Here is a 21,769-nt window from a genome sequence, read left to right on the forward strand (position 1 = left end):
AATGCTTAGAAGAAAACAATAATAAAGCTTTGTGACCTGTGATTTGACAGTGGTTGCTTATATATGACACCAAAAGTACAAGCAAAACAACAACAAATTTATAAATCGTGCTTCATTATAATAAAAACTTTTGTACTTCAAAGGTCACTATCAAGACAGTGAGAAAACAATCCACACTATGAGAGAAAATATTCACAAGTTGTTTATCTGATAAGGCACTTGTATCTAGAATATATGAAGAGCTCTTACAATTCACTAATAAAATGACAACCCAGTTTTTAAAAGGACAAAGAATTTTGTGTTAGACATTTCTCAAAGAACATATACAATGGGCAATAGGTGCAGGAAAATATGCTCAACATCATTAGTCATCAGTGAATTGCAAATTAAAACCACAATGAGACACCACTTCATATCCACTAGAATGGTTATAATAATAAAACAGAAAATAACAAGTGTTGGTGATAGTATAGAGAAAGTGGAACCCCTTCATACATTGCTCTTGGTAATGCAAAATGGTAAAGCCAATGTGGGAGACAATCTGTCATTTCATCAAAACATTAAACATAGAGTTACTTGACATGACTGTTCATAGAAGAATTATTCATAATAGCTAAATGGTAGAAATAGCCCAAACATCCCTCAGTTGATGAATGGTAAACCAAAAGCAATGAAATATTGTTACATGCCACAATATGGATGAATTTTGAAAAGAGCTAGTCACAAAAGACCATGTTATATTACTTCATTTATATAAAATGTCCAGAATTGATAAATCTATTTAGACATAAAGTAAATTAGTGATTGCTTAGAGTGTGTGTGTGTGTGTGTGTGTGTGTGTGTGTGTGTGTGTGTGGCTGAACTGGGGGATGATAACTGAAGGACATGGGATTTCCTTTTGGAGTGATAAAAATGTTCTAAAATTGATTGTGGTGATGATTGCACAACTCTATAAATATACTAAAAACGATTGCATTTTGCACTTCAAATGAGTGAATTTTATAGTATGTGAATTATATCTCAATAAAACTGTTGCAAAAGAAACAAAAATATAACGACTCCATTCAGTGAAAATTTTATACAGTAGCTGGTGCTGCTGGTCCTGGGACCACATCTTGAGAACCACTGAACTAAAAGATCTTCAGTTTACCCTTTTTATTCCCCCAGATTCCAAGTTAACCAGAAATCTTCGTTCACTGACCATTTTAGTTGAGATTTTATTATAAATTGCTGTTGGATATAATTGGTTGCCGTAGGATTCTCCCTCATTGATCTACTGTACTTTGGGGACCCACAGTCATTGATTGCACAGCTTAGGAGCTTTGCTGTCTATTCTTATTCCATAGGATGAAGAAGAGGATCTCAGGACTGAACTCAACCTTCTGAGGAAGTACTCTTTCCACAAAAACATTGTGTCCTTCTATGGTGCATTTTTCAAGCTGAGTCCCCCTGGTCAGAGGCACCAACTTTGGGTATGTTTTTAATTACGCTGTTCTTATTCTATAAGAATAAGTTTTACCCAAGGATGTATGTTTTTATGAGTTGACACTTTTGTGCATCTACAGGAAAACTTAGCACACAACTGTTAAAGTAGTATGGTGTATTAATCTGTTCTCACAATGCTATTAGATTGGTGCAAAAGTAATCATGGTTTCTGCCATTAGACATACCCAAGACTGGGTAATTTATAAAGGAAAGAGATTTCATTGACTCATCCACATGGCTGAGGAGACCTCACAATCATGGCAGAAGGCAAAGGAGGAGCAGTCACATCTTGCAAGGTGGCAGGCAAGAGACCTTGTTCAGGGAAATTCCCCATTATAAAGCCATCAGATCTCATGAACTTATTCACTGTCATGAGAACAGCATGCCCCCATGATTCAGTTACCTCCCACGATATATGGGAATTATGGGAGCTACAATTCAAGGTATTTGGGTGTGGACACAGAGCCGAACCATATCATTTCATCACTGGCCTCCCAAATCTCATCTCCTCAGTTTTCAGAACCAATCATGCCTTCCCAACAGTTCCCCAAAGTCTTAATTCATTTCAGCATTAACTCAAAAATCTACAGTCCAAATTCTCATCTGAGACAAGGCAAGTCCCTTCCATCTACAAGCGTGTAAAATCAAAATCAAGTTAGTTACCGTAGATACAATGGGGGTATAGGCATTGGGTAAATATGCCTGCTCCAAATGGGAGAAATTGGCCAAAACGCAGGGGCTACAAACCCAATGCACATCCAAAATCCAGCAGAGCAGTCAAATCTTAAAGCTCCAAAATGATCTCCTTTGACTCCATATCTCACATCCAGGTCACACAGATGCAAGAGGTGGATTCCTATGGTCTTGGGCAGCTCCGCCTCTGTGGTTTTGCAGGGTACATCCTCCCTTCTGGCTGCTTTCACAGGTTGACATTGAGTATCTGTGGCTTTTCCAGGCACATGGTGCAAGCTGTTGGTGGATCTACCTTTCAGGGTTCTGGAGGACAGTGGCCCTCTTCTGACAGCTCCACCAGGCAGTGCCCCAGTGGTGACTCTGTGTGGGGGCTTCAACCCCACATTTCCCTTCTGCACTGCCCTAGCAGAGGTTCTTCACGAGGACCCGGCCACTGCAGCAAACTTCTGCCTGGACATTCAAGAGTTTCCATACATCTTCTGAAATCTAGGCAGAGGCTCCCAAACCTCAAGTCTTGATTTCTGTGCATCCGCAGGCTCAACACCATGTGGAAACTGCCAAGGCTTTGGGCTTGCACTCTCTGAAACAACAGCCCGAGCTGTACATTGGCCCCTTTTAGCCATAGCTGGAGTGGCTGGGACACAGGACACCAAGTCCCTAGGCTGCACACAGCAAGAGGACCCTGGGCCTGGCCCATAAAATCATTTATTTTTCCTCCTAGGCCTCTGGGCCTGTGATGGCAGGGGCTGCTGTGAAGATCTCTGACGTGCTCTAGAGACATTTCCCCATTGTCTTGGTGATTAACGTTTTGTTCCTTGTAGACATTTCCCCATTGTCTTGGTGATTAACGTTTCGTTCCTTGTTACTTTTGCAAATTTCTGCATTCGGCTTGAATTTCTCCTCAGAAAATGGGTTTTTCTTTTCTATTGCATAATCAGGCTACAAATTTTCCAAATTTTTATGCTCTACTTCCTCTTGAACCCTTTGCCACTTAGAGATTTCTTCCAAAAGATACCCTAAATTATCTCCCTCAAGTTCACAATTCCACATATCTCTAGGGAAGGGGCAAAATGCTGCCAATCTCTTTGCTTAAACATAACAAAAGTCACCTTTGCTCCAATTCCCGACAAATTTCTCATCTCCATCTGAGACCATCTCAGCCTGTACCATATTGTCCATATCATTATCGACACTTTGATCAAAGTCATTCAACAAGTTTCTAGGAAGTTCCAAACTTTCCCACATCTTCCTGTCTTCTTCTGAGTCCTCCAAACTATTTCAACCTTTGCCTGTTACCCAGTTCCAAAGTTGTGTCCACATTTTCAGGTATGTTTACAGCAGTGCCCCACTCTACTGACGCCAATTTACTGTATTAGTCTGTTCTCACGCTGCTCATAAAGAGCCTGGGGAATTTATAAAGGAAATTTATAAAGAGCCTGGGTAATTTATAAAGGAAAGAGGTTTAATTGACACAGTTTCACATGGTTAGGGAGGGCTCACAATCATGGTGGAAAGCAAAGGAGGAGCAAAGTCATGTCTTGCACGGTGGCAGGCAAGACAGCCTGTGCAAGGGCATTCCCCTTTATAAAACCATTAATCTCAGATCTCGTGAGACTTATTCACTATCACCAGAGCAGCATGGGAAAAACCTGCCCCCATGATTCAATTACCTCCCACCAGGTCCCTCCCATGACATGTGGGAATTATGGGAGCTACAATTCAAGATGAGATTCGGGTGAGAAACAGCCAAACCATATCATGTGGCAAAAGATACTCTGATTCCTGGAGATGGGAGCGATAAAATATGGGAAAATAACTTAAGTGCCTGACAAGGGGATTACTGGTGGAATGGGGGAGGACTCAAATGAATACCGGAAATATTAAACATAAACATTTTCAAATATTTTATGTGATTACTATGGTTGCTATTACAGAAATTACCCAATGAACTAATAAATAATGACTGGATAAGGATAAATTCTAATTAGCACTTGACGTGAGCATATGGGTGCATTTTAAGTTTTTGCAAAGTATATGCACTTACGGATAAACATAACTCTTAAGAACCTCTTTTCCAAATGGTAAGTTGACCTATCCTTTTCTTAGTCATTATGCCTGGAGTAACACAAATTCTAGATCAGTAAGATATAAATTGTAGAGGCTAAGTGTAACCTATGCTACCTAAGTTACCAGAATTTTTGCTGCCTTCCACTATGGTAAAAATAGTTAAATCACAAGAAAATCAGTTTTGGTCAAGGATGTCTTTATTAAAAATGGAATATATAGAATATAAGGTAGGGTTAGTATATACTTGAATCTCTATACTTGCTACATTTCCATTCCATGTCCAAGTTAGTAGTATTTTTTCAAAATAATGACTAAAACTTTTCAGTATCTTCAAGTGACAATAAAATATTCTATTACATTCTAAATAATGGACTTCAGAGAATAGGACAGTGGATGTTATAGAAAGGTTTTCAACAAGGGGTGGAATTGAAACAGTGGTTCTCTAAATTTGGCAGGCATCAGAATCTCCCAGAGAGCCTGATAAAACACAGATTGCTGGGCATCACTCACAGAATTTCTGGTTCAGTAGATTTGGGGGTGTAGGTCCAATAAATTGTCTTTCCTAATAAGTTCGTATGTGATGCTGTTGCTACTGCTGGACTGATCACCACACTTTGAGAACCACCAAATTTATAGACCTTCAGCTTAACCCTGTTTTCTCTCAAATGTCCAGTTAAGATGCATCCTCTATTCTCTGATAATTCCAGTCGAGATTTTAGTAAATATGGCTGTATAGTTTAGTTACTGAGGAATTTTTTTGGCATACACTATTTGTCTTTTTTATATATTTTCACTTACAAGTTTTTTTCCTCTTGATAGTATAGCAGAATGTGAGAAATTTTGCAGTCTCCTTATTGGATATGTATTAGTACTCCATTCAGGCATTCAACATGTATCAATTGAATACTATCTGTCAGATATTGTGCTAGATGCTGAGAATAAAACGGTAAGCTGAATAGACATGCTCCTGACCCATTGGTGCTTACAATGTATTTGCAAAGACCAGCGTCAATCAAATAATCTCACGCATAAATGTATAATTGGTCAGAAGAGAAATATCATGGCTGTCTGTGGGTGAACAGCAAACTTTAATTAAGCTGGGAAATGAGAAAATCTTCCCTGAGGAATAAAAGCTTGAACTGAGATCTGAAGGATGAATAAACATTTAATGTATAAATTATTTGTGAAGATAAGAATTTTCATGGGACACTTCACAAATTTTTGCCTATATGAATCAGAAAAACAAATAGGAAGTAAGTAAGTAGCTTAATAATGACCATTAATGAAGAAGTGTATGTACCAGGCCCCATGCTTACAAAGTTAGGAGAATTACTGAGAATGTCTTACATTCCTTGTATAGTTGAACTCTTCTGACTCACATAAGCAAGATCTTCCAGGGTTTATGTTAGTTGAATGGCTTTAATTCTGGTTTGTCATGTTTCCAAATGAGGAGTTACCACAGTGTACATGTTGTGCCCATTCAATATAGTCAATGCTTAATTCTCCACATGAAAATCAACTTTTTGTGGCTTATCTGTTTTCATTTTGTTTGGCTGCCTCTTCTTTTTGGTGAAAGTGTACTTAGTTGAAAGTCATGCAATAATATCAATGGTGAATAACTGTAAATTAGAGGAGTAGTTTTCTGAAAAGAAGATCTTAATATTCCACAGGAAGTAAGGTAGACTTTTTGGATAGTCATGATTTTGAGTTTATCCTTTTGCTTCCATTCATCTATGGTGATAATTAATTTGCATGAAGTTTAAAAAAAGACATATTTTGCTCTTTTGATAAAGTGTTTTTGACGTGGGCAGTAATACGTAAACCTGTACTCAAAGAAAATATTGCTAGGATAATTATAATAGTTACATGCTCTTGTACATCGCTCTTTCCTCTAGTTAACTCATATTACCTGGAAGAAAATTTACTAGTTGGGCCCTCAATTTATTTGTGTCAAAAATAAACTTTCTGAGAAACTGAGTTTATTAATACAATAAAATCTGAATGAAATATTATCAAAGATACCAGTTTTAAAATAGGTTTTCCTTAGTAGTAATCCCATTTGGATGAAATTATCCCACAGGAATGCAATCGACAAATTCTCCCTTGGAGTTGTAGCTTGCCAGTATCTTGGGGAAAATAGTTTGGAATTTGAAAATAAAAACAAAACAACAAAAACCAAACCTAGCCTTAATGTTGAAATGTAAACTCTTTTGAGACCCTCCATATTTTGCTTCATCACCCCCAATTAAACTGTTTCCTTGACCATCCTTTCCTTCCCATTCCACTCATCACTTAGGTTTGTTCCTTGCATAAACTTCTTTCTAAAAGCATGTGTTTATTTAGTTTTTCATAAACTGAATGTTCTTCCTTTTGAGCATGTCCAAACACCACCTATCCTTCAAGACATAGCTCAAACCCCAACTCCCAGTTAAATATCTCTGGTGAAATACCTGGCTTCTCTCCCTCCACAAATCTTTGGTTTTAATCCAACTCTCTCTAATTTCGCTAGCCTTTGGAGTCTTCCACCAGACAATTGAAGCAGTACTTGCAGTGCCTTAATCTCTAAACATTACATATAGATACAAACCATATGGACTAAAACTCTCCAGATAGTTTCAGAAAATTGAACACTAATTTTTTATACTTTGCTGGCTTTCCTGCAGATGGTGATGGAGTTATGTGCAGCAGGTTCGGTCACTGATGTAGTGAGAATGACCAGAAATCAGAGTTTAAAAGAAGATTGGATTGCTTATATCTGCCGAGAAATCCTTCAGGTGAGTCTTCATATAGTTATTCTCTTCTGATCTTTTAAGAACCTGGGAGTAATATATACAATGCACCTTATACCTGCTCATATCAGATAGTTTAGGTATTCTAAACATAACCTGTACATCAGGATATCTGAAAAGGCCAAAAAGCTTTTGAGAAAGCCGATTTGCAGCTGACGCCTTTAAATAAGCTAGGTAACGAGCTTCTTTGAAATCATGGCCTTTAATACTACTGTCAGATTAAGATTACTGTGTTCAGTGGATCATGGAAATGACCACTTGGATTATTTATTATGTTGTTATTATTTTACAGTTCTTTAAACAAAAACATAGCACAAGCATCATAGATTAAGATGAAGGTGAGTCAGAAGAAGTCAGTATTTTATGGAATGGCCTCAAATCATCTGTAGCCTTTTGGCAGACAAACATTTTCTTTGATTACTGCCCCCATTTTAAATTTATTTATTTTCCACACCCAATTGGATGAGAGCAACAATCTTCTTGATCTACCAAATCCCATCTTTTGTGGCTTAAGTTCTTAGGGTCATCCAAGAAGGATATTAACAGAATTGAACAGTACTACTCATACAGTGTTAGAATGTCCTACCTGTCATTTTGGTTGGATTCACTTGTGATGACAGTGTAAATGGTTGAGAGTTCAAACTCTGGACTGAGTTTACATTTAGTTTACTATGGATAAATTTTATCACTTGGAATCAGTTACTTAATTTTTCCAAGGTTCATTTTCCTCATCTATATTATAAGGGTGATATTAACACCTTTCTCAAAGGGTTTCTGAGAGGAATTAGTAATTTAGTCCATGTAAAGCACTTAGTATAATCCTTGGCAAAGAATAAGGGCTCAATAAATGTTAGCAGTTTTATTGTTACTTTATTATGAATCTCCAGTTAGTGTCTGAGGCAATCTCACTACAGCTTAACATTGCATACCACGTGATGGGTTAGCCAGGTCACGGGTAAATTTTAGTGGTGAATGGGCTAGAGCCAAAGTGTGAAGCCAACACAGATTACAAATGCTGTAAAATGAATTTCCACATTCCCCTAAATTCTCAGTCTACAAGGCTGACTAGAAAATATTTTGGACTAAACAAATGGTTGGATAAGAAATAGAGCAAAACAATGGCTGAGCTATGATATTCAAGATGTCCAGGTCTTTACTCTTATGGTTAGTTGGAAATACGGAGGCTAGAAAGGAAGGTGAAGTGGCCCAATGTATACAAACATTACTTTGGGTACTCTTTTTTCTCATGGGTGTCCTGATTTATTTTCCTTTCCTTATAGCCAAAAGTCATATTTCTGGGAACGGGTTGTAGTGATTCCAGCCTAAAGAAAGAATTGTGTCTGAAACATCAAAATTAAGCTGTTTCTCTTATCAAAAGTTTTTCCAAAAATACTAAGAACTGTACCAGAAAGAAAGAAAGAAAGAAATATATACTGATGTGGCTTTTTAAAAAATATATACAGGGCTTAGCTCACCTTCACGCACACCGAGTAATTCACCGGGACATCAAAGGTCAGAATGTGCTGCTGACTCATAATGCTGAAGTAAAACTGGGTAAGTTTATTCTTATAGTATTTTAAGTCCAAAGCATCTTAATGGAGAAAGCTCCTTTAAGATAACTATGTTTTCTATCATGTCCCTGTCAATATCCTCTACTTATTTGAGCTGGATTTTCCCTGCCTGCAAAACCAGTCAAAATTTGAAAATTTGTTTGGGAGAGGAGGCGGGGCAAAAGAAAGAAGATGCACCTACCTGCTTCTTTGAAATCATGTGGATAAAACAACTTTTGAATTGTAATGGGGATTTACTTTTTGGTCATCGCTTTACCCTCTATTAGAAAGAGCTATTATATTTATTTCAACAATTGAATTGAGTATTTACCATGTACAAATTTCGATGCCATGGGCAAGGATTTAAAAAAAAAATTGTTTTACATGACAGACTCGTATTTTCTCAAGAATATCAAAGAACTTTTAAATTATGTAAGGATGAATTGCTTATTTGGATTTTTTCAGATATGTAAAGAAATGATATTGATCAGAATTGATGCTCCAATAATATGCAAGTCAAGTTCAGAATTACAAATCAAAAGACTGGAAGTACCTAGCTTTCTATGCCAGAGTTCAGAGTTATATAATTTATTTGAAAATAACCACACATATTTTCTCATTTTCTTGTCCTTAAGCACATAAGGAACAATATATTGTACCCTTTAATGTGTAAAATAAATGTCAGTAGTTATTAGAATAATGCCATAAAAATTATGTCAGTACATTGTAGTGGCAGATAACCCCATTGATATAGAAAATAAGTCACTTGCATTATTTTTCAACAGTTTGTAAACATGTGTCTGAACATGACCTTAAGATGTTTCCCATTTTCTTGCTAAACAGATAGAACAATAGTAGAGATTTTGTTCATTCATTAGGAACATTGGAAGAAGCATGAGGTAGTAATTGTTTACTCTTGGAATAAGTGAAAATAGTTTCAAGACAGTGTATTATTTATTTTGCGTCTGTCTAAAAGCTATAAAGCTAGAAACACAATTTTAAAATCACAAGGAGAGGCCAGGTGCGGTAGCTCACACTTGTAATCCCATCATTTTAGGAGATTGAGGCATGAGGATCACTTGAGACCAGGAGTTCAAGAGCAGTCTGGGCAACATAGCAAGACCTTACCTCTACAAAAAAAAAAAAAAAAGAGGTTTAATTAGCTGGGCATGGTAGTGCGCACCTGTGGTCCCAGCTACTCGAGAGACTGAGGCAGGAGGATCACTTGAGCCTAGGATGTTGAGGTTGCATTAAACTATGATTGTGCCACTGTACTCTAGCCTGGGCAGCAGAGGGATACTTTGTCTCTAAACAAGAAATGAAGAAATAATAAAAATGTAAAAAATACATGAAAGGCATACATATTTCACATTTAAATACTCAGAATAGATAGTTCATCACAAGGCTAAACACTGTGTTCACATATAGAGCAACACTCTCATATACTTGTGTCAAGTTGCTGGCCAACGCAAACATTTACAACACAAAAGAGAAATTGTACGTAAATGAAAAGCCACTGAAATATCTGTCACAATGTCCATGCACTAAAGTTCATGTACTTTCCTCTGGAGGAGAGACCTTCTACTGCTGGATTAGAGTTTAATCAGATTTACTTTACATGTAGTCTGTGTACAATTTATTCTAGATTTCTCAGATTATCACTATTTTTAAGTAACACATAAAATTTAATCACACACCTTTTACACTTAATTCTTGTACAATTTGTTTTAAATTTTTAAGATTATAGTTGTTTTTAAACAACGTAGTATAAGAAGAAAGTTGCAGAAAGCAAACCTAATGACAGCCAAAGGAAGTGATAGAAGGAAAAGAGATGGAAAAATGATTCTATTGCAGTTGCAATTGCTCAATAATCTTCATATTCCAGCCTGTAAGGTCATGAAAGAAAGCTTTAAATTATGCCGTTGTTGAGGTTTCGTCTCGTCTTGGCTTTCATTTCTCTTTCTCTTGCTCTTTTTTCTTTTCTTCTATTAATCAGTCTTCTAGTCTTTTCTCCTTTCATTTTCTCCTCTGGATATATGCCTTATACCAACTTATGGCCTTCCTAGGTAATTCTTGGCCCCTAATACCAGTTCACAGGGATAGTGAGAATGCTGGGCTATTATTAAACCTGTTTCTTTAAAAAATCTAGATAAAAACATGGTACAACACCCAATGGTGATCTTCACAAATATTGTGGACTTTTTTTTGTTGTTGTCGTTCTTGTTAGATCCTTTAAAACTGCCTTAAACGCTTAGGTTTTTCTTTTTCCTTTTTCTTCTCTTCCCCTAAATTCCTGAAGCTTCTTTTCAGTCAGTTTTGTTCGCCATCCTCTGGATTCCTGGAAACCATTCTAAATTAGAAAATCTACTTCATTTTTTATCCGTATTTTATTTTTTCTGGAATAAATAACCCCAGCCTACTTTAGCCTTTTTTTCTGTTTCTGAGGATACCATACCAAATATTTTCTTATAATGTATCCCACAGATGAAGACTGAACTTTTATAATCTAAGCTGAGATATAGATACCACAGTAAATACCTGCATCTGATTCAAAAGATCTATGTAGGAATTTAAACTAAATTCTAGCAGAAAACTCATTTTTCTTTATCAGTGTGATAGAGCCTTCTCATATGATATGTGAGGCTTCCTGATAAAGTGCTAATAGGTTTTAGATTTCTTTGATCTTACTTATGGTTCTGGTCTTCCTTCAGCTTGGTTCCAGGTCCAAACACTACATATGTTATCATTTTGGAGGTTCAGAGTGTCCTGACAGAACATTATTTTTAATATTCATGGTAAACATTCAGCCAAACCTACTGTAGATTTATAACAGCACTGCTGAGTCTCATTCCAAAATAAATAGCAGCAAAAGCTTATTCTCCAATATTCCTGGAGTAGACTTCATGGTAAAGTTTGCTAGGCTGGAATGAAAATCTGTTATTCATTGTGGCTTTTGTATCAGCTTTCCAAGTTAAAGCAATAACTTATTAAACTTTTTCTTCCTGATTGGTTATTTTGACATATAATGATTTTTGGCAGTTGATTTTGGAGTGAGTGCCCAGGTGAGCAGAACTAATGGAAGGAGGAATAGCTTCATTGGGACACCATACTGGATGGCACCTGAGGTGATTGACTGTGATGAGGACCCAAGACGCTCCTATGATTACAGAGTGAGTGTGAGAATTCAGTGGAAATTACAATTTGGAAGGGATTTTTGATTAACATTTATTTTTAATGATAAAACAAAAAATAAAAAGCAAGCAGCTCCTCCTTTTACGTTAAATGCTAGTAGGAAATACAAGCCTTTATTTCAGTAAGTGGTTTGATTATATTCATAAAATAATATTTTCTAAGAATGTGGACAAAGTATACCACTGAGAGTTACCTGAATTTGAGGCAGAATGTGTAGTTTATGTTGCTTGTCACTTATTGGTAAAAATATTATATAATGTGGATTTATATGCATATAAAAATTTAACTTCCAGGGACAAAGGGCATTGTAAACTTAAAAATGAATAAATGTAAAGCCAATTATTAACCTCCACAGTAACTTAGCTCCAGAAAAGACAAAATATAATTTGACTACTCAGAGTAATGGAGAAAATCCTTGGCATATTTCACCTCCAAAACCACAGAAAATCAGTGGAATAGACAAACTAAGTAACAATTCATGCTATTTATTAAAATTTCCACTGAAACTGCAATTTGAACAATATACGTATATCCATGTACACATTTCAAAAGGTTGATGTGGAAAGAAAATTCTCCATTTGCTATAGACTGGAAAAACCTCACTCACTCTCCACGTAAGTCATCCAAACAATTCACTGTGGTCTCCCTGAGTGGAACCTAGGACTCAATACTTGAAGTTGATTAAGATTCATCTCTTTTCCCTTTCCTTAAGTGCCCTCTACATGATCTGCAAAATAATTATTTACTGAGAGTCTATTATGTTCAGTGCTGTTAGGAGCTATGAAGATTATGGAAGCATGTTCTTCAAGTGGCTTTTTATAAAAATAATGCTTTATATTTGCATACTTTTTGCAGTCTTCCAAGGACTTTCACCTGTATTCATTATTTATTTTTAGTTTTTAGCACCATGTAACTGAAAGAAATCTTAAGCATAGACTATCACAACTGAAGCTAAGAAATCTATAAACTAGGGTTCTAAAAATCCAGCTAACCTCCAAGGCCGCAGATCACCTGAGGTCAGGAGTTCGAAACCAACCTGACCAATATGGCGAAACCCTGTCTCTACTAAAAATACAAAAAAATTAGCCAGGTGTGGTGGCAGGCACCTGTAATCCCAGCTACTGGAGGCTGAGGCAGGAGAATCGCTTGAACCCAGGAGGCAGAGGTTGCAGTGAGCCGAGATTGCGCCACCGCACTCCAGCCTGGGTGACAGAGTGAGACTCTGTCTCAAGGAAAAAAAAAAAAAAAAAGAATTCAGAAAACCTGTTTAGGAGTCATTTGGCCAGCCAGTGTATCTCTAGCCCTGTGCCCTTTCCACAATCTGAAGAAAAAAAATACTAAATAGTTGGTACCGAAGATAATTTTCTAGTCTCATTATAATTCTAGCCTTAGTTTAGTATATTCCAGGAACTGCTGAAGTACACACACACATGCACACACACACACACACACACACACACACATATATATATCAGTCCTATGTAAGTGTATGCTATTATTATCACCATTTTACATAAAGTGGAATTAAGGCACAGGGAGTTAAAACATTTGCCCAAGATGATACAACTTGTGGGTCTATGTAATAAAATGTCTTTATGACAAGTTTATTTTGGTATTTCAGGTAAAGCAATAATAGCAATGCATCCAAGATGAACTTTCCTTGCGCTTAACCCCATTCCCTATCAACCTGTTGTGCAGTGAGGTACTGGCTGATCACAAGCTCAGATTATGTCTTCCTATAATGTCACTCTGTAATGAAGCTTCATTATAGGAAACCCATAAAAGGGCTCTGGCATTGACATCCACATCCCCAGCTAAACACTGTTTTGACATTCTAAATACTACAAATTTCCTATTTTTAAGTGACTTTTTTGTCATCTTTTTCTTTGCAGAGTGATGTGTGGTCTGTGGGAATTACTGCCATTGAAATGGCTGAAGGAGCCCCTCGTGAGTAAAAATGTTTGATATTTATTAAAGATTAGGGAAATGTACTGTACAAATCGTACAAATCTCTCTCTGTGGAAGAAGATGAGATTGTCACTTGTACCACTCAGTTTTCACTGGCCACACAGGTGTCATACTATGTGCCAAACTACCAATGGTGGCCTTTTCAGTGATTACCAAATGCTTTCTTCAGGATAGCTAGATGTGGGTATATAAATCAGCTTGTGCTTTTCTTTCTTATGATATCTTATTTTAGATTGAGTGTTGTTTCAGTTTAGTCTCAGTAGTATTTGGTCCTGACAATCCTAGGCAACCAGAGTAAGGACTCTGGTTGGCATTCCAGTCTATATTTCCTGGTGGAATATTTAGATTCCAGAACATTTACAGTCACACACTGCTACTGCCTCAGGCTGTGATAGTTGAGAAAATTCTCCAGCATTTCATTGAAATTGAGCTAATCTTCAGCAATATCAGGAAGTAAGCCTGTTTTTTTTTTCCTTTGGAGTCAAGTCAGCTTACCTTTGGTGCCCTCTTTACTCCTTTCAGCTGCCTCAGTGCCCATTTCATCTTGTTTTCTCTACCTCCCCATTATTTAAATGACCTGTTAGCATCCTGTTCTCTCAAGGCACTGCTTTCTGATAGGAAAGTAAAAACGGAATGTAAACTTGGGTGTAAGTGATTGATAACCATCTAATGTGTGACTCCAGAGCACAGCATATTTGCTGTCCTTAGTACCTGAAATCTAAAAGTATAAATGACAGTGCATCTCTGGTATTGTTGGATGAGAAGTGTAAAGTAATACCTTCTGGGGTATGGGGAGGGTTGCTTTGCTTTCCCCTCTCCAAAGCAGATTCTATAGGTTCACATGTTCTTGTATGCTCTATCTGCAAAATGTCCACTCATCAAGCTTTATGAGCTTGAACGATCTTAGCATTTCGTTTCAAGGCCAATGAGAGGAATTTCAAGAAATAGAAATAACGGTAACATAATTGTTGAAAATTCCTGATATCCCTTGGAATATCAAAGAGGGGCTGGGATAAAGCTAGGACACCTGTGGATATCATGTTACTTCTGCCTGTATTATAGTGCCCCCAAATCAGCAAAGTACCTAAGTTGGGTGAATAAAAAATTAATAATGGAAAATGTTAAAATGTAATAAGATTACATATGACACACACATAAAATTGAAACGATACTGAGGGGATGTGGATTATTCCTCATCATCTCCTGATTATTTCTGTTTTGGAAACCTACTTAGATTATGTTAAATTGAGCAGCAGCAACTAATATTTCATATTAGTATTGATGATGCATGGATTTGGTTAGGATACATGCTTGCATTGAGTAGCATCTTTTTTCCATTGTTTCTGAATGCTCACCATGCCTTTTCGGAAAACCAACTTTCTATGTTTTGCAGTTTGTACTTCCTGGGTCACCTTTGTTTGTTTTAATTTTTTTTATTCCGAAATATTAAGTTATGGGAAAAAGTATTGGTGAACAAACTCACAGGAGTGCAGAGAAGGAGTTTTGCACAGATTACACAAATGGCAAGCTTCTTACAAAAGATAAGTGAAGGCCAGGAGATGTGGAACTCACAAAGAGAGAAAATAGGGCTGGCCTGCCTGGATCAGTAATTAGAATAGTACAACTTTGGTCGAGAGCAGCCCTAAATAGCCTCCCTACTAAAACATTTCTCTTTTATCGGTGTCCTTTATTGCCTGGAATATTAATTTTGTGTGGAAATAATTGTCATCAGTTTAACTGCAGAAATCCTCCAGGTTATAATTATTTTTTTCATGGAAAGGCCATCATAAGGGATGGCCTTCCAAAGTACCAATTATCTGATAACATCCTCTGAGTTCTAGGTAACAAAATTCTCTTCCTTTGGTCTTCTTTTGGTGAGTCTTTTCCAGAGAAGTAAAGAGAAAGAAAGAATAACTTCTCCCTGACAGGATGCCATAGGGCATGGGTCCCCAACCTCTGGGCCACACAGCGGGAGGTGAGCAGCGAGCAAGTGAGCAAGCGTTACCACCTGAGCTCTGCCTCCTGTCAGATCAGCAACAGCATTAGATTATTCTAGGAGTGGGAACCCTATTGTGAATTGAGCACGCAAGGGATCTAGGTGGTGCATTTCTTATGAGAATCCAACTCATGCCTGCTGTTCTGAGGTGGAACAGTTTCATCTCAAAACCAACCCCCTACCCCCAGGTCCATGGAAAAATTGTCTTCCACAAAACTAGTCCCTGGTGCCAAAAAGTTTGGGGACCACTGTTGTAGTGGCTCGAGAAAGAGAGAACTGGACACTTGTAAACCAGGAACCCCTTCAGTCCCTAGGTTCTGGGTAGGAATTCAAACAATATGGGGACCTTTAAACCGAGGCCAGAACTTTTATAATAATCATCCAAACATCAGAGTATCAAAGCCTAATTTTGAATAGATGTAGTTTTTAGTCTCTACCTTTTATAGAAAAGATAATCTGTGCCTGGAGGAGAAGCGGGATAGGATCAGCAGTTAATTCTGACACCCCTTTCTTGGTAAAGCTGTACAGTAGTCAACTTGCCTTAACCTGGACCATATTTTCCCCTATTTTACATTATCCTTGATATTGTAGATCATTTTAAATATCCTCAATGTTGCTTCTTTATAGTCCTACTTCTATTCCTTGTAGTGTCGCTCTCTCATACCCCATATCTATCTTTACCTGAGTGCATTGTGGCTCAAATCTACCCCTGTCCCATCAAGAGGCCTATTCCTTCAATATTCAGAAGATTGCCTCAGATCTCAAAGTGTGTTAAGAATAAACCACGTTATTTAACCTAATTCAAACTAAGCCCAGTTTAATATGTGTCCGACCCTTCAAGAGATAATGTGATTTTTAAGAGAGGCTTGCTGTTTCAAAGGAATGAACCTCTAATGATGAACATTTAGGTAGTGTTATGAGATATGGGTTGGAGGGGGCAGTTACTGACATTACTGAAATTAGACTATATAGGAAACCATAAACAGCTGCTGTTGTACCCACCCTATGCTCCATTCCTTTGTGAACTTTTCCTTTCTGTTAAAGAAAACTTACCTATTCTGTGTCCTAGCTCTTGACCCCTGAAGATGTTGTCAGTGGACTGACTGTTGCTCAGATGTTAATAAATGACAACTGTTTAATATTGTACAAACTCACTTACAATAAGTTTAAAGGAGAGAACCTGGAGACTGATTGGACATAGTAAAAGAATAAAAAGGGTTAAATATGATCCTGATATTTTGTGCTTGGAGCTAATTCTGCCTCAATTATAAAAATGCACCTTCTATTAATTTATACCCATGTAATTGAAAACAAAGCTTGGCCTTTTAACAACTGCCTTTGTATAGCCCTAATAAAATCACTCTGTGGAGTTTTTGTCTACTACTATGAAAGGTCAGTTTGTCACTTTAGGTTTTTCTGAGGATGCGTTTTGGGAGAGAAAGGATGGCTCTATCAAGAGTCATTAATATCAAATTATCCTCACAAGAATGACACACTTGTAATGTTAGATGAAATTGACACTATGGTTCTCCACTGGGGATTTTTTGCGCTGCCAACTTTCTTTAATCAAAACGCAAGAGGAAATAAGTAAAGTGAGGCATATTTAAACACTTACAGGAAAAATCAAAATTCTCAAACCAATGAGGTAATTAATTTATATAGCACGTATTGGAATAGGTTTTTATTTTTATGCCTGTGTGTATGAAACAGAGAATGAAAGTCCAGTAATTTGGCACAGTCTCAGAGTGCCATAGAGTCAACATCTTTATTATAATATCAATAGCTGATATTTATTTAGCATCTACTACATGTCAGATACTTTTGAGGGGGATTTAAAAAATATTATTTAAAAAATTTTTGTGCATCCATAGTAGGTGTATATGTTTATGAGGTAAAGACACTTCTACTTGTAAGTTGCTAATTAATCCTCATGACAATTCTTTGAAGGAATTCCCTTTGCTACATTTCCTGTTTTTCAGATGAAGAAACCAAGATACAGATAGGTTAAGTAATTTGCCCAAAGTCACAAAGGTAGAGCTAGGTTTGAACCCAGATGGTCTTACTCTAGGGGGTGTATTCTTAACAGTTGCACTATACCTATTTTTTTTCTAGAACTCTCAGCTTCCAAAACAGATTCTTCTAAGCTTTCTAGACTACTAAATCATTTTTCTTTATATATTATTGTACTAAGCTAGTAGTTTGGTTTAATTTTTCAGTCTATAATTGCATATTCCAATTTTATAACTAAATACCTGCAATACAAAAACATAGAGGTGTGCTTGTTTCACTTTCAGTTAACTTTTCTAGATGTAAATTATCAACTATACATTTCAAATATTTTGTCTAGTTTACTCTTAGTTTATCCTACTTGATGATAGTGAAACTTGAGAATCTTATATATTGCAACATTGCATTAAAACAAGTTTTTCTCTTTTGAAATACATTCTTTTGTATCTATTTGTCCCTTAGTGTTTACTCAACATAATATGTGAAAGATCACTGAGAATGCCCTCTGGAATGAGGAGTGCATTCTTTAGTTACCCTTCTCATTCTTTCTAAATTTATCTATTTCCCTTTGCAGCTCTGTGTAACCTTCAACCCTTGGAAGCTCTCTTCGTTATTTTGCGTGAATCTGCTCCCACAGTCAAATCCAGCGGATGGTAAAGATGAATGTCTTGATCTCCTAATTACATTGACTTGACATTTTTATGTTAGCAAAAAAGTTTTAATTCATTTGGTCAGTCCTGCTCCACCATCCTTGTTGAACAATATTTCCTAAAATCTAATATCTTAACCGGGAGGTCTAAATGACCAGTTTTCATTAAGAGGTAGCTAGCCAACTCTAAATAAGTAATATCCTCTATAGTATTTTCTGATGATATTACTGTACTGCCGTTAATGGGCATGTTCAGTTGTTTCCCCAGTAATGGGATGAACTGATGGCAACTATTTGTGAAGTTTCTTGTGGTGCTTATATAGGCAGTCAGTTATATGCAGCCCTGTTGATTAGTCCTTTAAACTAAACACACACAGACCTAGAGCAGAAGACTTGTTCTCCCAGGGCACTTACGTGCCAGCTAAACTTGGGAATCCTTCTCTCTGAAGCTTGTTGATCTTGTACCTGAAACTTTTGTTTATTGTTAGTTTTTATTGCTTTCCCTGGTAGAAGTGGTGACTATGATTTGATTGCTAACATTCTGCATTGAAATTCAATTTAACCCTTTCCATGGGTTCAATTTTTATGGCCACATCTATTTTCATGGGTCATTTTACAAGATTAGTTAGTCCTGGTGCTTTTAGCACCCTCTTTTTACATCATTATATTCATTCCTCTGTAGTTAAAACTGTGTATAGTCAAATGAAAAATACAGAATATGACTGCTGTGGGCCAATCAATCTAGTCTTGCAGACTCATATATCACATTAACTATTTAATCATCATATCTGCACTTGAGTTTTTACCAAGTACATACAGTTAACTCATTGAAATTTCTACTGTAATTTAGATGGAATATGCTATTGACTACTCTTGCTTCTTTTTCTGAGGTCTAAATGGCCTCACTTTATAATGTATGTTGCTAAACTGCAGGATATTTGGCAATTGAAAAGACAATAATACCTAAAGGCAACTCTCTCCAAATAGGATTTTCAAAGAGGCATGTGGGTAGTGGTGGGAAGAGGTCTGGCAGGCCTGAGAACACATTTTTTCTCTCTTTGACTCATTTTTTAGGTCCCGTAAGTTCCACAATTTCATGGAAAAGTGTACGATAAAAAATTTCCTGTTTCGTCCTACTTCTGCAAACATGCTTCATCACCCATTTGTTCGGGAAATAAAAAATGAACGACACGTTGTTGAGTCATTAACGAGGCATCTTACTGGAATCATTAAAAAAAGACAGAAAAAAGGTAGAATCTGTGAAGTTTTATTTTACTGAAATGAATATTCAGAGTTTATTCATGTATTGTTTCCAGGAAAAAAATATTTGTTTAAGAATTAGATTGAAAGTAAAACTTCTGAGGCCTTCGATATTTAGTTTTTCCATTAATATGCCATGTGCTCTTATTTGATTATCTCTTACATGCGTGTGTGTGTATGTGTGTGTGTGTCTGTGTGTGTATAGTTACTAATTCTTGCCAGTTTCACCTGGCAAATGTTCATATTTACGAAGACCTTGAAAGCATCCAATAAAATTTTGTGATATGCCAATTTTAAGTAACTAAATAAAATAAATAAAAGATAAAAGATAAAAATGTATATCTTACTGTTTTTTTCAGCTGGCATTTTGACTCTACAAGAGATAAATGGATTTATAATTAACCATTTATTGACTGCTAATTTTGAAGTAGTATTTGTGCATCATATAAAGCTTGTTTTATGTACTAAATCCAAATATAAAATATAAAGGAACTAATTTATACAAATAAACATAAACTTCTGTCTATTAATAAAAGTGAACTTCTGTTAAAAATGGCAGGATTTGCAGTGAGCCAAGATTGTGCCACTGCACTCCAACCCGGGTGACAGAACAAGATGCTGCCTCAAAAAAAATAAATAAAAACAAAAGTGCCTGAATGGATTTTCACCAAGTCCAGAAGAAGCCCCTGGGAAGTTCTAACTTTATATGTTATGTTACATATTCCACATTTGACTTTGCAGACCATAGGCAGAGTTGAGAGTAACAATGGAATGTAAAAGGGAAAACTTGTAAAAACAGGCATCCTCAGATCAGCTGTGGGATTGACTGCAGTGGGGCTTGTTGTATCTGTACATGTATCATGTTTTGAGGCAAGGAGCAGCAAGAATTAATTTATTTGCCTGTGGTAATGAAGTTATTGAACCAACATTACAGAGGCCAGCCAGTTTCAAATGGGTTCAGGAAAACCACACATCTACTTGGTAATTTGCTAGTTTCCAGAGTTGCAAAATTTCCGAAATGTTACCTGTAGGAAAAGTTCCATGTATATGGAAGTTACACTAAAGATATAAATATAGTTGCTCTAAACATTTTAATACAGGAAATTCAGAAGAAAACTCTTGTTTGTAAGCTTCTATATTTCAGTAGTCGTAGTACAGCTGATAGGAAAGAAGCTGAAAGTTTTCAATGTGTTTAGTGTAAAACACAGAATTAAGAATTTGCTTTCTCATTGAAAAGACCAAATATCAGTCTCAAGCCATAAAGTCCTTACATCTAGAGCCCACAGCTTTAAGTTTTGCTTACCATTATTTAGAGTTTCTCTTGTCTCATTCTCCCTTTGTCACATTCTCTCTTCTTTCTCTTTAGAATTGCAGAAATCAGATTGCTAAATTTTCTTTTCTCTGTTCAGAGAAATTAATCTGCATGCAATAGCTATATTGTGCTGCAAAAGTGGGCCTAGAAACTAGAATATGGTCTACATCACAAACCAAGTACGTCTGAAGGGCTACCTTCTTGCCCTTGTAAATCACTCCACATCCTGAGAAGCAGAGGGAACAACTTGACTAAAGTGGATAACATGCTTATCTGCTGACTGTTTATGCATTATGTTTTTCTCTTTCATAAAAAAAGGAATACCTTTGATCTTTGAAAGAGAAGAAGCTATTAAGGAACAGTACACCATGAGAAGATTCAGGTGCGTTCCACAAATTGCATATATAATTTGATGATAGCAATTCACATAAGGCAGTTGATTCCATACTGTTGCCTTTGACTCAGAAAGACTTAATTCTTTCTGATACAACAAATAACAAATCTCTGTTTTTAAGAGATATTGAGTGAAAATGTGAGGAGAATTCTTTATTACTACCCAAAGACTCCTTAATATCTGGCAAGTGAATGATCAAGTAGATATCAGATTTCATTAATAATTGAATACATTAGTAATACAAATGTTACCTGCAGAATATTTCAGACATTAAGGGAATGATTTCGGAAAGGTTTACTAGAGATATCTTCATTGCAGAAAATGTCCATCTTTTAAAGTAAAAACAATGCCCCTGAATGACTCCATTCCACTAAAAATTCTAATTGTATGCCAATAATTTGTGTGTT

At 36.5% G+C, this 21,769-nt stretch overlaps 1 protein-coding gene across 4 annotated transcripts in view; it reads left to right on the forward strand.

Annotated features, from left to right (window-relative positions):
- Window positions 1–21,769, forward strand: part of NRK (Nik related kinase) — a 141,235-nt gene that overhangs the window by 70,366 nt on the left and 49,100 nt on the right. For all 4 annotated transcript variants that reach the window (XM_065538739.1, XM_015444295.3, XM_015444296.3 and 1 more), the window contains exons 5-12: window positions 1,347–1,472; window positions 6,909–7,019; window positions 8,498–8,588; window positions 11,624–11,754; window positions 13,669–13,723; window positions 18,322–18,400; window positions 19,471–19,646; window positions 21,287–21,350. In XM_065538739.1, coding sequence (XP_065394811.1) covers window positions 1,347–1,472; window positions 6,909–7,019; window positions 8,498–8,588; window positions 11,624–11,754; window positions 13,669–13,723; window positions 18,322–18,400; window positions 19,471–19,646; window positions 21,287–21,350 — 833 coding nt within the window. The remainder of the gene's footprint in view (window positions 1–1,346; window positions 1,473–6,908; window positions 7,020–8,497; window positions 8,589–11,623; window positions 11,755–13,668; window positions 13,724–18,321; window positions 18,401–19,470; window positions 19,647–21,286; window positions 21,351–21,769) is intronic.

Source organism: Macaca fascicularis, chromosome X, assembly GCF_037993035.2.
Source record: "Macaca fascicularis isolate 582-1 chromosome X, T2T-MFA8v1.1".
Taxonomy (NCBI): domain Eukaryota; kingdom Metazoa; phylum Chordata; class Mammalia; order Primates; family Cercopithecidae; genus Macaca; species Macaca fascicularis.